Genomic DNA, 21,189 nt, shown 5'->3' on the forward strand with positions numbered 1-21,189 from the left:
TTGGTTTATGTAGTTCTAAATTGTAGGGGACTGATGACCACAGAAGTTAAGTCCCATAGAGTTCAGAGCCATTTGAACCATTTTGAATTACGTAGTTTTTATTTTTTGAGGGTGATGGGTAAGACTTTACGAGTACCCTCCGTGAAGAGGGTTCCTAGACTGACGGCCGTGTGTGCACCCTCCAGTGTTCCGGGCGGCGCCGCCCACGCCCCCGAGCCCGGCGCAGGCGGCGCAGAAGGAGGCGGCGGCCGACGAGGGCGGCGGCGGGGGCGGCAGCTTCCTGTCCTCCACGTGGCGGCTCGTCACCAACCCCGGGTTCGCGCTGCTGCTCGTCGCCTACGGTATCAACGTCGGCGACTTCTACGCCATCTCCACGCTGCTCAACCAGGTCGTCCTGCAGTACTTCCCGGTGAGTCGCCCATCTCTCCTTATCTACTGTACTGCTGCAGCCAACCAAACAGATGCAGGCTTCCGAAATAATACAGGTTGTTCAACAAGCTATACAAATCATTCGAGAAAAATGACCAAGTAATAAAAGTTTACCTCACCCATTAGATAATCTATTCAATGCCTCTCTATAAATAAAAATCGTTATTTAACTTTGTTACGAAAAATCTCGAAAAGTACTTTACCGATTATTTAGCTTTTGCGCAATTCTGTGATAAACATTTTGGAAAGCATAGGCTCTCTCTCTCTCTCACTCACTCACTCTCTCACTATGTACACACATCAAAAAAAGTTTTGCATCATCCCGGTTCAGAGACTTCCCGAACCTGTACAGAAAACTGGAATAGAGATCAACATAAACATCATTTCCGCCTTTTTTATTGATCTAGAAAACCACACATTACATGTTGTACCACCATACAGCGAGACCTTCAGAGGTTGTGGTCCAGACTGCTGTACACACCGGTACTTCTAATACCCAGTAGCGCGTCCTCTTGCATTGATGCATTCGTCGTGGCATACTATCCTCAAGTTCATCAAGGCACTGTTGGTCCAGATTGTCCCTCTCCTCAACGGCGATTCGGCGTAGATCCCTCAGAGTGGTTGGTGGATCAAGTCGCCCATAAACAGCCCTTTTCAATCTATCCCAGGCATGTTCGATAGCGTTCATATCTGGAGAACATGCTGCCCACTCTAATCAAGCGATGTCGTTATCCTGAAGGAAATCATTAACAAGATGTGCACGATGGGGGCGTGAATTGTCGTCCATGAAAACGAATGCCTCGCCAATGTGCTACCGATATGGTTGCACTATGGGTCGGAGGATGTTATTCACGTATCTACAGCCGTTACGGCGCCTTTCGTGACCACCAGCGGCGTACGTCGGCCTCACATAATGCCACCCCAAAACAGCTGGAAACCTTCACCTTGCTGCACTCGCTGGAGAGTGTGTCTAAGGCGTTCAGCCAGACCGGATTGCCTCCAAACACGTCTCCGACGATTGTCTGGTTGAAGGCATATGCGACACTCATCGGTGAAGAGAACGTGGTGTCAGTCCTGAGAGGTCCACTCGGCATGTTGTTGCGCCCATCTGTACCGCGCTGCATGGTGTCATGGTTGCAAAGATAGACCTCACCATGGACGTCAGGAGTGGAGTTGCGCATCATGCAGAGTATTGCGCACAGGCTGAGTCGTAACACGACGTCCTGTGGCTGCACGAAAAGCATTATCCAACATGGTATCGTTGCTGTCAGGGTTCCCTCGAGCCATAAACCGTAGGTAGCGGTCATCCACTGCAGTGGTAGCCCTTGGGCGGCCTGAGCGAGGCAAGTCATCGATAGTTCCTGTCCCTCTGTATCTCCTCCATGTCCGAACAACATCGCTTTGGTTCACTCCAAGTTGCCTGGACACTTACCTTGTTTAGAGCCCTTCCTGGCACAAAGTAACAATGCGAACGCGATCGAACCGCGGTGTTGACCGTCTAGGTACAGTCGATCAACAGACAACACGAAGTGTGTACCTCCTTCCTGGTGTAATGACTGGAACCCGATCGGCTGCCCGACGCCCTCCGTCTAATAGGCGCTGCTCATGCATGGTTGTTTACATCTTTGGGCCGGTTTAGTGACATCTCTGAACAGTTCATATGTTCAAATGTGTGTGAAATCGTATGGGACTTAATTGCTAAGGTCATCAGTCCCTAAGCTTACACACCACTTAACCTAAAGTATCCTAAGGACAAACACACCCATGCCCGAGGGAGGACTCGAACCTCCGCCGGGACCAGCCTCTCTGAACAGTCGAAAGGAGTGTGTCTGTGATATAATATCCACAGTCAACGTCTATCTTCAGGAATTCTGGAAGCTGGGGCGATGCAAAAGTTTTTTTGATGTATGTATGTAAAGGTAAACTTAGTTAAGAAAATTTTCGAAAAGCTAGTGACCCAATTATGTGAAATACTTACACGATGCTCTGTCAAAGTGTTCTCCACCGCGTTAGTTCAGACCTTTGCATGATACCCTAATAAACATTTAGACGGACGCCGGCTACATATTCGTAACATACATAACATATAAATACAATAAATTTAAAATGTAAAGTGGAAACTTAGTTAGCAAAACTCTCGAAAGGTGTTTGACCAATTTACTTCGAATATTCATACCGACATTTTTTAAATAACAGTTTCCAGGTTTTCTGTCAAAACTGCGGGAAAGAAAATACTGTGCTCTGAAAACGTGCAGTTTCATTAGCATTTTCAAAGCCAGTTTTAAATACAATAGCAGGACCTTTAAACCGTTAGGCAAATGGTTTTTCTCAAATATATTCTTTCTCATTACACGTAATTTTAAATAAAAACTGTATATGCAACAATGTGTTGGTTTGTTCTCGTCCTCGCAATTGGCCTTAATTGAGAACAGGAAAGTAGTTTCTATGGGATATTGACTTACTTTTGGAATACATTGTAATCTTCCGCGCTCGCAGATTGAAACTATGCAAACTACCACCATTGAAGCTGTTATCCTCACTGACCCAGTAGCTCTCTCATAGCCAGCATACCAGTGATATCAACCATTATCCCATTCATTTTAAGCGAATTCAGCTCCCTATTGAGGTTTTGTTTGCAACAACAATAAACAAGCCTGAAGGTCAGAGAGAGGGTGGAAGAGGGCGTGGACAGAGAGCGGGAGGAAGAAACGCACATAGAGGGAAAGAGGAGGAGGATGAGGATGATCAGGATAATGATTATGATGATCATATTTGGCTTGTGGGGCGCTCAACTGCGCGGTTATCAGCACCCTTACAAATTCCCAACATTTGCTCAGTCAATTTCGCCACTTTCATGAATGATGATGAAATGATGAGGGCAACGCAAACACCCAGTCATCTCGAGGGAGGTGAAATGAGGAGAAGGCGATGAGCAAAAAGAGAAGAGGAGGAGTAAATGGACAGAGGTACGGGGGAGAAGGTTACGAGGAGATACAGATCGGGGGTGAGGATGAAATGGACAAAGAGAGGGGTGGCACGAGATGTACAGAGCGAGGTAGCAGAAGGAGATAAGGACGGGCATCACATTTACATACATATTTAGCTATTGCGAAGCATTACTGTTTTCGCTAATATTAGAAACACACTGCTTGGCAAAAAAAAAAAAAAAAAAGAGAGAGAGAGACGCGCATATGGGAAGAAAGAAACGAAATGGAGCTTTACAGGTTGGGAGAGAATGTGCTGCTTTTCCAGTGTTTACAAAATCGAGTCAAATTTGCGAAGAATATGCCTGTATGAGCCCACTCATGATGTTACCTCTGGCTACGTTGCATGCACTGATCACTGATTCGGTTGCAATGGATACCAGGCAGCCGCTGTTCCCACTGCTGAGACAAGCTGACCACTACTGTTGTAGCTGGTCCTTGATGTCTTCGATACCGGCCCTAGGACGGAGTTGGCGTCCGATCTGGTCCCACACATGCAGTGAGGGGGGGGGGTGGGGGACACCGGCGATATTGCCTGCCTCGGGTGTAACTCAACATCATGCCGACAGTTCACACACACGTGCCATGTGTGGACGAGCATTGTCGTGTTGAAAAATGGCATCTTGATTACATGAGAGATGACGCATGAAGACACCGGATGTCCGTCACGAACCGCTGTACTGTCAAGAGTTCTCTCTGTCACTACCAGCCGTGACCTGAAGTCTACTCGATGGCCCCCCACAGATTTAGGCTGGAGAAACACTGCTGTGCCTCGGCGTTGGAAGGGTGAGACCTCACCGCACGTCGCCGACGATGGTCATCCAGGGTAGTGCAGAACCGCGACTAGTCGCAGAACACAATGTGAAAACATTCATCAGCAGGCTACGCTTCCTGGTTACTGTAACACCTCAAGCGCAGCCGTTTCTGATGCATTGACAGCAGCCACACTAATTTCCCAGTCCGGCTGCCTGTAGTCTCCGACCAGTGCTGTGGGAGGACACAGAATGTTGCGAGGAGATGTGAAGGGATTTAAGACGTGCTTGGTGCACAGTGCGGCCATGCTCCCTTGTGCTAGTCCGGCGTGTGTGGTCGACCGGGATGTTGACGACGAGTGTGCCTGCCCATGCAGTCCAGTATCAGGCCACTGGACCATCCGAATGCTCCACTAATCTGAATACTGTAATCTGTCAAGTGGAGACCAACAGCAATTGAGAGATTCATACCAAATAAATTGGTAAGAGATGGAACTGATCCCCCATGGTACACAAAACAGGTCCGAACGCTGTTGCAGAGGCAACGGAAAAAGCATGCGAAGTTCAGAAGAACGCGAAATCCCGAAGATTGGCTAAAATTTACAGACGCGCGAAATTTGGCACGGACTTCAATGCGAGATGCCTTTAATATGTACCACAACGAAACATTGTCTTGAAATTTGGTAGAAAATCCGAAGAAATTCTGATCGTTTGAAAAGTACACAAGCGGAAAGATGCAGTCAATACCTTCGCTGCGCAGTGCCGATGGTACTGTTACCGACGACTGTGCCGCTAAAGCGGAGTTATTGAACGCAGTTTTCCGAAATTCCTTCACCAGGGAAGACCAATGGAATATTCCAGAATTTGAAACACGAACAGCTGCTAGCATGAGTTTCTTAGAAGTAGATACCTTAGCGGTTGCGAAGCAACTCAAATCGCTTGATACGGGCAAGTCTTCAGGTCCAGATTGTATACCAATTAGGTTCCTTTCAGATTACGCTGATACAATAGCTCCCTACTTAGCAATCATATACAACCGCTCGCTCACCGATAGATCTGTACCTACAGACTGGAAAATTGCGTAGGTCGCACTAGTGTTTAAGAAGGGTGGTAGGAGTAATCCATTGAACTACAGACCTATATCATTGACGTCGGTTTGCAGTAGGGTTTTGGAGCATATACTGTATTCAAACATTATGAATCACCTCGAAGAGGACGATCTATTGATACGTAATCAGCATGGTTTCAGAAAACATCGTTCTTGTGCAATGCAGCTAGCTCTTCATTCGCACGAAGTAATGGCCGCTATCGACAGGGGATCTCAAGTTGATTCCGTATTTCTAGATTTCCGGAAAGCTTTTGACACCGTTCTTCGCAAGCGACTTCTAATCAAGCTGCGGGCCTATGGGGTATCGTCTCAGTTGTGCGACTGGATTCGTGATTTCCTGTGAGGAAGGTCGCAGTTCGTAGTAATAGACGGCAAATCATCGAGTAAAACTGAAGTCATATCAGGTGTTCCCCAGGGAAGCGTCCTGGGACCTCTGCTGCTCCTAATCTATATAAATGACCTGGGTGACAATCTGAGCAGTTCTCTTAGGTTATTCGCAGATGATGCTGTAATTTACCGTCATCCGAAGACCAGCATCAGTTGCAAAGCGATTTAGAAAAGATTGCAGTATGGTAGGGCAGGTGGCAGTTGACGCAAAATAACGAAACGTGTGAGGTGATCCACATGAGTTCCAAAAGAAGTCCGTTGGAATTCGATTACTCGATAAATAGTACAATTCTCAAGGCCGTCAATTCAACTAAGTACCTGGGTGTAAAAATTACGAACAACTTCAATTGGAAAGACCACATAGATAATATTGTCGGGAAGGCGAGCCAAAGGTTGCGTTTCATTGGCAGGACACTTAGAAGATGAAACAAGTCCACTAAAGAGACAGCTTACACTATACTCGTTCGTCCCCTGTTAGAATATTGCTGCGCGGTGTGGGATCCTTACCAGGTGGGATTGACGGAGGACATCGAAAGGGTGCAAAAAAGGGCAGCTCGTTTTGTATTATCACGTAATAGGGGGGAGAGTGTGGCAGATATGATACGCAAGTTGGGATGGAAGTCATTAAAGCAAACACGTTTTTCCTCGCGGCGAGATCTATTTACGAAATTTCAGTCACCAACTTTCTCTTCAGAATGCGTAAATATTTTTTTGAGTCCAACCCACATAGGCAGGAATGATCATCAAAATAAAATAAGAGAAATCAGAGCTCGAACAGAAAGGTTTATGTGTTCGTTTTTCCCGCGCGCTGTTCGGGAGTGGAATGGTAGAGAGATAGTATGATTGTGGTTCGACGAACCCTCTGCCAAGCACTTAAATGTGAATTGCAGAGTAATCATGTAGATGTAGAGGTCCCTTTCAAGCTGTGTCAGCCACTGATGACGCTGTCTCATGCGACTACGCGGTATATCCGTATCCTTGACAGAGATTACTAAACATCTGATGCAGATTACGGCCCTTATACGCGCCAACAGGCTGGGTAATACCACGAAACACGAACAACACTAATGCGCTCTGGCGTTGGTCTGCCTGTCCCTGAGTAGTGTCACTCTTGTCATTCACGCATCCGACAATGTCTTCTGGGTGCTTCATTTTGTCAGCCATTGTACATCACTGACGGAAGGACGGTCACGACGAAGTTCTACATACCAGTTGTGCACTTTGTTTTCTAAAGTGTTTAAATTCTTTCCCCACTAAATTGTAGTTAAATTATTATGACTGAATAATATCTAATTACTTGACTGGAAACTTCTGGGCGAGAGAAGTCGCTTCCCCAATATTTTAGCACAAATATCTCCCACATTCCCAGGTATAAATTTAATTGTCGGCCGGTGTGGTCGAACGGTTCTAGGCGCTTCAGTCTGGAACAGCGCGACTGCTACAGTCGCAGGTTCGAATCCTGCGTCGGGCATGGATGTGTGTGATGTCCTTAGGTTAGTTAGGTTTAAGTAGTTCTAAGTTCTAGGGGACTGATGACCTCAGAAGTTAAGTCCCATAGTGCTCAGAGCAATTTGAACCATAAATTTAATTCCTGTTTGGATTCTCAAGTCTATATAACAAAATAATTAGGCAAATACATTTCGTAATCGTACTCTGTCGGCGTCTCGATGTCGCAGTTAGCACCTGGAACAAAATTTCTGTGGCTCTGCAAAATTCCAACGATTGTAGACTCTGAAAATTATTAAAATAGTCAGAGGCACAATGGTACGCCATGGGCGCTATGGCATACTCACTCTGCAGCATGGAAATCAGTTTCCAAGCTATGTATTAATTTCGATAAGAATTCAGAAATTAATCCCTCAAAATAGATCATAAACGATCGTGGTGCAGGCTTTACTGACTTCCCAGGACACGTAGTTCCCTACGAGTTCAAATGGTTCAAATGGCTCTGAGCATTATGGGACTTAACATTTGAGGTCATCAGTCCCCTAGAACTTACAACTACTTAAACCTAACTAACCTAAGGACGTCACACACATCCATGCCCGAGGCAGGATTCGAAACTGCGACCGTAGCGGTCACACGGTTCCAGGCTGTAGCGCCTAGAACCGCTTGGCCACAGCGGCCGGCCAACGAGTTCACATGGCTTGTTTATTTACAATGATCGTCCCAGAAATAAACAGGTTTACTGTCCAGTATGTCATTTGGATCTCTACGAACGAGCTTCAACCATACTTCATGTATCTCCTCAATCTTTCGAACACTCAAAAACAATTTTTCATGAGTTATTATGGACTTACTTGTACAGAGTGGTACTACACACCGTTTGCAATCCATTTTACGAAACGTAAATTCCGAAACAAGGTATCACTGAGAATGTGTTTTACAACAGTAGGAGAAGCGCGCTAGCCAGTGACGTCACACATCCATGGCCGAGGCAGGAATCGAACCTGCGACCGTGGCGGTCGCGCGATTCCAGACTGAAGCGCCTAGAACCGTTCGACCACACCGGCCGGCCACAGACAAGGAAGAAGTTAAAATATTCAAAGAATTAAACATATCTTTTCACTTCATAAAGTTACATGTTTCCAGAAATGATCTTCATTGCTACATTCCAGGATACATCATCCTCTTTTACGAGATAAAATTTTGTTATAAGGAATTAAATTACATTCTGTATTCAAAATGGCAGCTCCCAACAATGACGCTAATTACAGTTCCGCTGCGATCACACTCTCCGCAATTGCTAAATCGGAAGTAAGTCAGCAGTTCCTAGTACACGTAATGTTCCACATCATATCCACAGAATGTTTGCATCACGAGTCAGAAATAATATATATATATCTCTCTCTCTCTCTCACACACACACACACACACACACACACACACACACAGCCGTAATGAGTGATCTATATAGACCGCTTGGGCAGATACATACAAACATTTTCGCTGAAAGAGAACAATCTTAGGAAACAGGTGATATTATACAGTGTGCCTGTCCTCACGTTCCATTGGCACATCCGCAAGCCCCATAAATTCCCCATAAATTTGGATGTTGTAAGGCATCAAATTGAGACCAACAGTGGGGTCCCTTCCAAGCTATGTCAGGCACTGATAACGTTGTCTCAAGCGACTACGTGGCATATCCGTACACTTGACAGTGGTCATTCAACATCTGATATAGTTTACGGTCTTCAGATACCCCAACAGACCCGGTAACAACACTAAACACTAACAACACTAACGAGCTCTGATGCTGTTCCACCTCTCACAGAGAATTGTAGCCGTAATCATCTACGCATCCGACAATGTCTTCTGGGTACTTAACTTTTCTGTCAGGCATTGAACATCGTTGACGGCAGGACGTTTACGACGATATTCTACAAACCAATCGTACACATTGTTTTCTAAACTTGATAGCTTTCTAAAAGTGGAACGAAACGGTTCGAGGCACGGTTGTTGAGTTCGGCCTTGACGAACTTCATAAAAAAGGGGCCTTCACTCGACATTTCCGCTTTTCGCAGTACTGTTCATTTAAATCCTCATTATAAACAAACTATTGACAGCTTCAACGTTGCCATATTTAACAACATCAAACGACAAATTTTGAAACAGCTGTAATGCCTCTTCTCAGTAGCGTCATCCATCCGTCGTGTGTGGAAATCTGAAAGGGCGACACTTGATACATTTAATAGATGCGTTTGTCAAAGGGGTGTCTTTCAGATTCACAGCTCATTTATAAAAACTTGACAGTTTCCTGACTTCTGTCTCTATGCTGTTCATTTTTGGAACAGAACCTAGGATCAGCTTAGAGACAGAAGTGATGACACTTTCTGCAGGACCTGACCATCATTTTACAGGACAATGCTCAAGCTGTTACAGATTTGTTTGATTGGTGGGGCTGCTAAGTGCTATACCACCTATTGGACTCCTCTGGCTTGAGCCCTCGTGAGTCCAACTAGATTTCTAAACCGAAGGAAACCCTTCACAGCCTTCGCTTCAGAACTGCTACAAATTCGTCGGGCAGTAGACCGAGCCGCTCGAAGTGTCAACACAACTGTCACTGCTAAGACTTCCACATCGCTCGCAACGGGTTATACCCAATGCTGGTGACTACTTTTGAAGGTCAGTAACACTTTCAAACACGTACCTATTTTGTACGAGCTGTAAATAAATAGTTGCCACTATTAAAGTTCCAACCCTCGTAGTATGTTTCTTTTTCTCAGAATTTCTGTATTTAAGTCATACACCAAGAACAAGAGCTTGCCGTTCAGGATGGCATTGCTGAAATGATTTTGTAACTTACTGTTCAGGTTATAATAAATAAAATATCAGAAGCGGTACTATTTAGGCAACTCTCTCCTACCGGTCTGCATGTCCTCACATGTGTTACATTACACGTCTTAATTACTCGTGGCCTCTCCAAATATTTATCACGGCAGTTGACTTGACTTCCACCTCTAGTAATCCTTTATGCATTGAAGAGTGCAACGTTATGCTCTATGTAGATGACTGAGCAAACCAATTCTCGTATCGGATAAAGACAATGGCGAACAACCTCCGAAAAGACCATTCCTAAGAAAGCACTAGGGTGTACAAAACAACATTCCAATAGACGAAACATTTGACTAATTTTTTTCCCTTACCGATAACACCTTTCTAATTAATGTCATAATAAAGTGAAACTCATTTTCTGTTCTCAGACAGTAAGTAAATTGCTGTCGTCGCTAAATCAGCCAAACTGTGTCACCTTTGTGCGCATTACCTGTTTCGGTGAAGTGGCACACGTTTTTCGTATCAGCGCCTGAGGACTTTGAAGATGAGCGGCGCAAAAGTTGTTAGACTCCGGTTACCCTCATTAACTGCGGCCCCCGGCTCAAGACGTAGCAGCGTGGTAACGTATATTAGACGCCATTACCTCCAGCGGGCTCAGGTAGCGGCGGGTAAACTGCTTACCCTCGCGGGACGCAACGAAGCTTGTGTAACGTCCAACAAACGCCGAAAACAGCGCCCATTTACAAGGCTAAACATTTTCGGAGCGCTTCATCTTCCCTACCAACAGTAAACCTCATCGTCCACTTAGTTCCAATTTCTGCAGCTGCTCTGTCCATTTTACGTTTGCTCTGTCAACATTTCTTCTCCTCGGTGGGAATGGCTCGCTGTTATACATAACTTTTCTTCGAATATCCTCTGTACGGGGTATCGCCTTTACTATAGTCGTCAAAATATTTTCTGGTATAATAAATATCGTGTTCACCTGCAAAGCTGGGAGTAAAACTGTTTGCAACAATTTCCATATGGGGATTGAGTAGGTTTACAATAGTCTTGCTTTCTCGAATTGCGTTGTCAAAAAGGAAGAAGGAAAGAAAAAAACTAACTCCCAAACCTCCAGATACCAGACGCTCAGATCGTTACCAAACGTTGTACGTTGACTGAGTATCAATGAAAACTCAGATTTTGATCGCACTATGTGCTGTTGTCCAGCAGAAAGGGCGTATACGTTAATTAAAAGTAACAACAGATTTACGGAGCACAGGAAAAGAGTAACTGTGACTAATGTAGCTTCTGTGAGGAAGTTGGTAAAGCATTATATCTTCGTACCAAACGTCTTGGGTTCAAACCCCAATAACGACAAATAATTTTATTATATTAAGCGTGAAAACGTTATATGGGACAACGTGTTTTTCATGTAAAACCATTGCTTGGAGTTGACAGCAGTGTTCTCTTGGCAGTCTGCTTTAGTTTCACAGAATATACAAGCAAAACAGAAAATAAGGAAAAAATTGAATCACACGTGCGAAAATAATAACAATAATAATAATAAAATAATAGTAATAATAATAAACAAAGTAACGGGAAGAGTTGGAGCTGACTGCCGTTAAATTCTCAGTTCCGACATCCAGATTTAGGTTCTTCGCGGTTTCTCAAAATCGCCTAAAATGAATGCAGGGATGCTTCCCTTTGAAAATGGCACAGCCGTTCTCGTTCCCCACCTTGTGCCCCTTTTCTGACATCATCATCGTCGACGAGACGTCCTACGCTGATATTCTTCCTTTTTCGCTGTTCTGATGAAACACTTGATGAAAAGAAAATACTTGGCGTAATTCATTTCTTACCTTTCGTATCTGTTCCCATAATTTGTAGTACCTCTTCTGGAAGCCTTTTCCGTTTCTTTTAGTAGACAGATTGCTATTATTTACGCGTAAGTATCGACCCTGTTTCATCCATGTTGTGAACTCGTGCTCCATTGTATATTTAGGGCAACAGAAATCGTCGAATCTAATTTCCGTGACTTACCAGCTGAAATAATCATCTTTCAAACGCAGAAATCGTCGAATCTAATTTCCGTGACTTACCGGCTGAAATAATCATCTTTCAAACGCATTGATCCTACAGGAAATTTCTATTGTGAAATTGCTGTCGCAGCAACGTCCCCATAGGGTTCCCTGTACCCACTGTCTGTTTAGTTGCAAAATTTACTGACTTTTGGTTAAAGGGATTTCCCTTCACATGACCCTCTGTTACTCTGTGTTCGTTTTTCTGGGCTAAATCCTGACGGCGATTTGTGAGTCTGGTGGCAGAAACTCATTCTAACTCAACAGTTGTGTACATAAACAATAATGTACACTATTGGCCATTAAAATTGATACTCCAAGAAGAAATGCAGATGATAAACGGGTATTCATTGGACAAATATATTATACTAGAACTGACATGGGATTACATTTTCACGCAATTTGGGTGCATACATCCTGAGAAATCACTACCCAGAACCACCTCTGACCGTAATAACGGCCATGATACGCCTGGGCATTGAGTCAAACAGAGCTTGGATGGCGTGTACAGGAATAGCTGCCCATGCAGCTTCAAGACGATACCACAGATCATCAAGAGTAGTGACTGGCGTATTGTCCGCAGCTCGTGGTCGCGCGGTAGCGTTCTCGCTTCCCGCGGCCGGGTTCCCGGGTTCGATTCCCGGCGGGGTCGGAGGTTTTTCTCTGCCTTGTGATGACTGGGTATTGTGTGATGTCCCTAGGTTAGTTAGGTTTAAGGAGTTCTAAGTTCTAGCGGACTGATGACCATAGATGTTAAGTCCCATAGTGCTCAGAGCCATTTGAACCAATTTGACTGGTGTATTGTGACGAGCCAGTTGCTCGGCCAGCATTGACCAGACGTTTTCAGTTGGTGAGAGATCTGGAGAATGTGCTGGCTAGGGCAGCACTCGAACATTTTCTGTGTCCAGAAAGGCCCGAACAGGACCTGCAACATGCGGTCGTGCATTATCCTGCTGAAATGTAGGGTTTCACAGGGATCGAATGAAGGGTAGAGCCACGGGTCGTAACACATCTGAAATGGTACGTCCATTGTTCAAATTTGCCGTCAATGCGAACAAGAGGTGATCGAGACGTGTAACCAATGGCACCCCATACCATCACGCCGGGTGATACGCCAGTATGGCGATGATGAATACACACTTCCAATGTGCGTTCACCGCGATGTCGCCAAACACGGATGCGACCATCATGATGCTGTAAACAGAACCTGGATTCATCCGAAAAAATTACGTTTTGCCATTCGTGCACCCAGGTTCGTCGTTGAGCACACCATAGCAGGCGCTCCTGTCTGTGATGCAGCGTCAAGGGTAACCACAGCCATGGTCTCAGAGCTGATTGTCCATGCTGCTGCAAACGTCGTTGAACTGTTCGTGCAGATGGTTGTTGTCTTGCAAACGTCCCCATCTGTTGACTCAGGGATCGAGACGCGGCTGCACGATGCGTTACAGCCATGCGGATAAGATGCCTGTCATCTCGACTGCTAGTGATAAGAGGCCGTTGGTATCCAGCAAGGCGTTCCGTATTACCCTCCTGGACCCACTGATTCCATATTCTGGGTCTCGACCAAGTCGAGCAGCAATGTCGCGATACGATAAACCGCAATCGCGATCGGGTACAATCTGACCTTTATCAAAGTCAGAAACGTGATGGTACGAATTTCTCCTCCTTACACGAGTCACCACAACAACGTTTCACCAGGCAACGCTGGTCAAGTGCTGTTTGTGTATGAGAAATCGGTTGGAAACTTTACTCGTGTCAGCACGTTGTAGGTGTCGCCATCGGCGCCAACCTAGTGTGAATGCTCTGAAAAGCTAATCATTTGCATATCACAGCATCTTCTTCCTGTCGGTTAAATTTCGCGTCTGTAGCACATCTTCGTGGTGTAGCAATTTCAATGGCCAGTAGTGTAAATCTCCAGTCGCATCGTGACTCGTATATAAACAAGTACGAATATCCCATATTTTGGGGAAAATTAGCGGACAGTTACAGGTGTATTATCCTTACGGGACTGCCGCTAGGACCGGGCGCTCCGGGCGCCTCTTCTGCAGGTGACGGCGGCTCTTCGACACAGCGGCGGCCTCCACGGTGACGAGGCCGGCAGCGTCCTGCCCCGCCCGGCGCCTGGCCTTCCCCACCGCACTCTGCAGGCGGCCAGCCCGGAGAGCCCGTCTTTTGTCTCGCGGCGAGTCCCGCCCCGGCTTAAAGGCGACGCGCCCGCCCACCTGGCGTTTCCGCTTTTGTTTCCTCCGGGAAACAATTCCACAGGCGCCACGAGGAGCACCGCGGACTGCCGACTCTCGCTCGAGTCTCCACCTCTTTTTGTTTCAGTCCATCCGTAAAAAAAAGTCTGAGACCTCCGTGTCGTAGCGCTCTCGGGCGTCACCACACCTTCACCGTCCGAACCGGCCAGTGAAGCACATTTACCGGTTGCACCAGCGCCTGGACGTAATCGCCTTACGACCAGAATTTCTCTCCGCGGCCTTTAAGAATGAGTAGTTCTCGTGCCACATCGACAGCGGGGAGTTTTCGTCGGACGCGCGGACTCCAGTCTTCCACGCCTATTACGAAGGAACATTGTAATCGGATACTCATCTTCGGTTGGAGCTCACTTCTCCTCTATACTTCCTTTCAAATAAGTACTTACGAAAATAAAGTTATGCCTTGAGAAGACAAAAATTATTCTTGCTTGGCACCTAAATAAGCTGAAAAACATCACGGGATGGCTGGAAAAAACAAGAAGGGACTTAAGAAAACGCCACAAGATACACAATACAGAACAGGGAACATTCCAAGCATCTGATCAAAATTGCAAAACGGTTCTAGGCGCTTCAGTCTGGAACCGCGCGACCGCTACGGTCGCAGGTTCGAATCTTGCCTCGGGCATGGATGTGTGTGATGTCCTTAGGTTAGTTAGGTTTAAGTAGTTCTAAGTTCTAGGGGACTGATGACCTCTGATGTTAAGTCCCATAGTGCTCAGAGCCATTTGGACCAATATTGCAAAATTTCCTGTCCAACAACAAAATTCACATTATTTTCTCCAGTTTTTGTTGGTGAGCACAGGAAGCTTCTGATCAATACTGAAAAATTTCCCGTCCAACATTAAAATTCACATTATTTTCACCAGTTTTTGTTGGTGAACACAGCAGATGTTCTCCTAAATTATACTGTAGGGAGTATTGTAACCAGCAATAAGTTCTTTTTAAAATGATTTTGTTGTATTATTTCTAGTTTCGGGTGTGTATTTAGTTCAGTTCATTGACCAGTACGGATTGTAAAAGAAAATCAAACCTCTGTCTTATAATACGTAAACGAGGGCTTTCCAGGTCGATACAAATGTAAAACATGCAAAGAAGGCAACACTAATATCTGACGATGGACTCAGGCCTGAAACTAGTAATGGTACAACACAAACATTTCATAAAAACATGTGGCTGGTTACAGTATTTCCTGCATTGTAATTCTCAAAATTCACAACCTAGGGGAGTGATATCAAGTGAACAGTGGCAGGCCATCAGCCAACACATGAAGTAGTTCTGCGGAGATAAAAAGAAAAAGATTGTACCTAGTCTCAGGTTTTAGGCGGCCCGTAATTGGCCAAATTCCGTAGTTCGAAAAAAAAAAGAAAAAACGGGGAAAAAGGAAAATCTTTCGGTGAGGTTTCATGATCGGCAGTGGCTTCGTTTCTTTTCTTAGTATAACGTATTGATGTTTGTATGGCTGTCTGGTATTTGGAAACTTGCAGTATAACTGATATTTTGGTCCCGCTTCTCATTTCTTTTGTTGATTCCTCTTTTTCATGTCTCTACACTGTTATACTATCTGAACAAAACTATCCGGACATCTATTAGTGGACATTAATATGATGTCTGTGCTCACCCTTCGCCTTTATGACGGCTTGTTTCCTGCTGGAGTCACTTTGTCAGGTGTCTGTCTCTGAATGAATGGTGACCCTCTCATCGTAAAGTTCCGAAACCAGAGAACGTAGTGATGTTGGACGCTTGGATATATCACGTCAACATTCTGACTCATTGCAAAGGTGTTCCACTGGTTTGAGGCCTGCAGTCTGTACAGGGCAATCCCTTTCAGAAATGTCATAGTTCGGAAAACATTGGTTCCCAGGAGCTGCCTCGTGGCAGGGTAATCGTCGTGCTCATACAGTCATCGTCTCTGCAACGTTGGTCTACTATACACAGTGCACAATACTGTAAAATATGGCCATATCCATCCGTATTTAGAGTTATCTTAAGCGGATTGAAGGGGACCCCATTCTGACCATTTATGGTCAGGCACCCCCTTAACGCAATACTACCTCCGCTGTACATCACTGTTGGCACTATAAATGATGGCGGGTAGCGTTCTCAAAGTTTTCGCCAGACCCACACCCTTCCATCAGAGCTTCATGGGTCATTCCAAATCAATCACCGAGCGAGGTAGCGCAGTGGTTAGCACACTGGACTCGCATTTGGCAGAACGATAGTTTAAACCCGCGCCCGGCCATCCTGATTTAGGTTTTCCGTGATTTCCCAAAATCGCTCCAGGCAAACGCCAGGACCGTGCCTTTGGAAGGGCATGACCAACTTCCTTCCCCATCCTTCCTTAATCCGGTGGGACCGATGATCTTGCTTTTTGGTCCCTTCTGATGGCTCTCGATCTTGCACCATAATAGAGTCCATCAACATGAGGTGGCAAATATGAGGTAGCCAAGGAGGTTGAAACTTGGGTTCTACTATGCGAACACTGCTTGGTAGCTACAACAGAAAAACACAGATAAGTAGGAGGAATACAAAATAAGAAAGTATTTGTTACTTAACATTGCTGTAGTCCATGATCAGTTGGTTGACAATTATAGAAGACGCGACTAGAGTAAGCGTCTTTAGCATGACATAATTTATAAGTCACAATCTTACAGTGACGAATTAGTCTGTCGTAATCTTGAATGTCGAATCCGGTGAATTTGAAGACTAACTTGGAACGGAGCTAAAGAGACTTGATGGCAGCAATGACTGAGCTGCAGACGATGACTAACATCGGCGCTGGCTGACCACTGAGCGCGGCTACGAACTGTAGACTGCCGCAACTGCACTACTCTCCTGCTTCACATGAAGTGGCCTAGCAGAGCCTCGCGGCGAGCATAAGTACTGCGAGTGGCTGTGTACTCTTTGGCTAACACAGCCGTTCTTCTGTTCCGTTTATCGAGAGAATCACATCCAGCAGATCGATCTCTCAGGCGGCGGTGTGGTCGTATGACTGACATCACGCCTTACCCAAAGTCAACCAACCAACCAAATCTGTCTTTTCCATCGATCCACCGTCCTGTGGCGTCGCTCTTGACACCACCTGAAGCAGTGCTTTGCATTGACTACATATGTGTGTGGCTTATAAGGAGCTGCTCGATTATAGCACCCGATTGTTTTCAACTCCCTAGGCACACACACTGTGCTAACTGGACTGCTGCCAGCGCTCTGGAACTCACGACTGATTCCTTCCTCTGATTTCATGCGATTTTTTACAACCAGCCCCTGTAGTGCTCGACGGCCCCTGTCCTTCAGTACGCGAGGTTTGTCAAGTCTTGGTCTATCTGTGGTTTTTCCTTCAGGTCTTCACTTCACAATCAGACCTCCAACAATCGATATGGGCATCTTTAGAGGGTTGAAATGTCCCTGATGAATTTATTACTGAGGTAACATCGAATGATCAGTCCACCTTCAAAGTCACTAAGCTCTCCTGGCCGACAAATGCTGTTGTCACTGCTTCTCTACCCATCTCCTTTCACGCCGATGAGTCCGCGTCTCGTGACACATAGTGGCTAATTCCGCATTATGTAAGGGTATCCCGATACTTCTGTTCAGTTAATGTATATAAACTCTGCTTTCTAAGAGGCGCTGTGTAACTGTTTATCACATGGAACTGGTGAATTTGTCTATTGAACATCATATGTAGAACATGAGAGGTATTTCCGGCTATGGTATCGTGAGATATCATTAGTAGCAGAGCAAACCGGACAGCGAATTGCATTCGACAAAACTTCTATTACTAAATGGACAAACAGTTCCTGGTACAGCATCATGACAGAACAGACTGAGATAAAAATTTATGAAAACACACACAGTAAGGAAGGCGGCGTGCGTCTTAGTACATCTTGAGAACGAGCCATCAGAAAGTTGAAACAGGCGAATTTGCCACACAACAGGAACGTTACCATGTACTAATCTGATGGAATTACGTTTTCCTTGAGACATATGAGTCTCTCAAATTTAACATTGATAATGACAGAAGCTGAAGAAATGAATTAAAATTTATGCCACAGCCGGGGCTTAACCTGTGTCTCCTGCTTATTGCTCTACTAACCATTATACCACCATGCCAGTATGGCTAACACTCTAGCATGAATTGGAGTTCGGGAGAGCACTGCACAGGGGTAGTCGATGCAGTTGTGTTAGCCATACTGCTAAAATGGTTCAATAGTTAGCATATAAACCAAGTAAGAAGGAGACCAGGGTTCAAGTCCTGCCCATAGCACAAATTTTAATTAATTTCTTCAGCTTCTTTCAATACGGTATACGTTACTAGTATGAGCCGAGAAGGCAGAGCGGCTATGCGATGACGACACTAACAGTCAGTCACTGCTTGAAAATAGGCGAGGAGTGATAGGCCGAAAGGTTGAGGGTTTTAAACCACTTGTTACGTGCGTGGAAGGTCGAGAAAATTCTATTAGTATACATCGCCGTCAAACCATGCATTGTAGATTAACCGTCTTTGTTGCCAGTTACTGCAGGCCAGTGTGCCGACTACGATAGTGAAGCCAATCCATGAAACACCACACTGCAGGCAGTACCGGGCGCTGCAGTTGGGGTGATATGGGACCGCTGCTACATCTAGAAACGACTCTGATGGGTGACACGTACGTAAGCATCTTGTCTGATCACCCGCATCCATTCATGTCCATTGTGCATTCCGACGGACTTGGTCAATTCCAGCAGGACAATGCGATACCCCACACGTCCAGAACTGCTACAGAGTGGCTTCAGGCGGACCTGCCGTGAGTCACCTCACTGTTGTCTGGCCGTGTTCTTTCGTACCATGAATATCGTATTTAACTAGACTTACATTTTTTTAGTAGTTTATTCGGTCTTCAGGGTATGTCATCTGTTTAGCTATCTTAAGCACACCTCTACATAACTTCAGAGAAAATATACTGAAGAGCCAAAGATACTGGTACACCTGCCTAATATCGTGTAGGGCCCCCGCGATCATGCAGACGTGCCTCAGCACGACGTGGCATGGACTCGAATAATGTCTGAAGTAGTGCTGCAGGGAATTTACACCATGAATCCTGTTGCGCTGTCCATAAATCCATAAGAATACGAGGGGGTGAAGACCTCTTCTGAACAGCACGTTCCAAAGCAACCCAGATATGCTCAATAATGTTCATATCTGGGGAGTTTGGTGGCCAGCCGAAGTGTTTAAACTCGGAAGAGTGTTCCGGGAATCACCCTGTAGCAGTTCTGGACATGTGGGGTGTCGCATTGTCCTGCTGGAATTGACCAAGTCAGTTGGAATGAACAATGGACAATGCAGGTGATTAGACAGGATGGTTACGTACGTGCCACCTGCCAGAGTCGTATGTAGACGTATCACGGATCCCATATCACTCCAACTGCACACGCCTCACACCATCACACAGCCTCCAGCACCTTGAACAGTCCCCTGCTGACATGTAGGGTTCATGCATTCATGAGGTTGTCCCCATACTCGTATACTTCCATCAGCTCGATACCATTTGAAACGAGACTCGTCCATCCGGCAACATGTTTGCTGTCGTGAACAGTCCAATATCGGTGTTGACGGGCCCGGGCGGAGGCGTAAAGCTATGTGACGTGCAGTCATCAAGGGTTCACGAGTGGTCCTTTGGCTCCCAAAGCCCATATCGATGACGTTTAGCTGAATGTTTCGCAAGCTGACACTTGTTGCTGGCCCAGCACTGAAATCTGCAGCAATTTGTGGAAGGGTTGCACTTCTGTCACGTTGAACGATTCTCTTGAGTCATCGTCGTTGCTCCCCTTGTTGCAGGATCTTTTTCCGGCCCCAGTCATGTCGGAGATTTGATGTTTTACTGGTTTCCTGATGTTCACGGTACAGTCGTGAAATGGTTGAACTGGAGAATCCCCACTTCATCGCTACCTCGGAGATGCTGTGTCCCATCGCTCGTGCGCCGATTATACACCACGTTCAGACTCACTTAAATCTTGATAACTTGTCATTGTAGCAGTAGTAACCGATCTAACAACTGCGCCAGACGCTCGTCTTATATAGGCGTTGCCTACCGCAGCGCCGTATTCTGCCTGTTTATATACATCTGTATTTGAATACGTATTCCTATACCAGTTTCTTTGGCACTTCAGTGCACATAAATGCATAGTTACAGAATTTAAAGCTCAACCCATCACAGTTTCTTCCCCACAACTAATTTTTAACAAAATCATAGTAACTAAACTAGGTGCCTTTGCGTTGTCAGTTCACACCATGACTATAATTTAATCACAAGCAAGACATACAAATAAAACTATTAATGCGAATGATACCAACATATTTTTCTCTATACTCTTTAGAAAATCAGCAATCACTTTACACAGGGGACTGCCTTTAGTAACTAAAGGAGAAGAAGTTCTTTTAGTGAGGAGGTATCACATACTCATCAAAGTATTCAAAAAGTCCCATCGCTCGCAGTCAAATTTGGGACTCGTAAACAAGATGGGGTTTATATCAATTTCTGTTATAGAATCGCACACACATGCTGGGGCGATCGGAAATGTCGATTCTGTGTAGATGTAGAGGAAAAAGAGGCTTAGTTCAAGAGGGATCGGGTGATGCTGGAAACATTATGTTGATAGATATTATTTTAGATCCCTCAAATTACAATTGAAAAAACAAATTCTTCTTGCCATATACGTTTCGCTTTTACTGTTTCCAAGGCATTTTCAGTGGACTGTAATGAATCGATATTTGTATGTAAATAGATCTAAGGTAACACCTAACAACTGAGGCGGACAGGGCAACAAATAGTTAAGGTTGGTGGAAGTCGTTGATCAGTCCTGACGCTTCCTTGTTAACCACAGATTTGAAGGAATTTGAGTTCTTTATGTCGCGTCATATCCATTTCTCCTTTGTTGGGACACATTCCACATCTCATGCCA

At 45.3% G+C, this 21,189-nt stretch overlaps 1 protein-coding gene across 1 annotated transcript in view; it reads left to right on the forward strand.

The window, feature by feature from the left end:
• Positions 1-21,189, forward strand: part of LOC124623082 (feline leukemia virus subgroup C receptor-related protein 2) — a 756,299-nt gene that overhangs the window by 558,986 nt on the left and 176,124 nt on the right. The window contains exon 4 of the mRNA XM_047148874.1: positions 186-409. Within this exon, the coding sequence (XP_047004830.1) occupies positions 186-409 (224 nt within the window). The remainder of the gene's footprint in view (positions 1-185; positions 410-21,189) is intronic.

This window comes from Schistocerca americana, chromosome 7, assembly GCF_021461395.2.
Source record: "Schistocerca americana isolate TAMUIC-IGC-003095 chromosome 7, iqSchAmer2.1, whole genome shotgun sequence".
Classification (NCBI taxonomy): domain Eukaryota; kingdom Metazoa; phylum Arthropoda; class Insecta; order Orthoptera; family Acrididae; genus Schistocerca; species Schistocerca americana.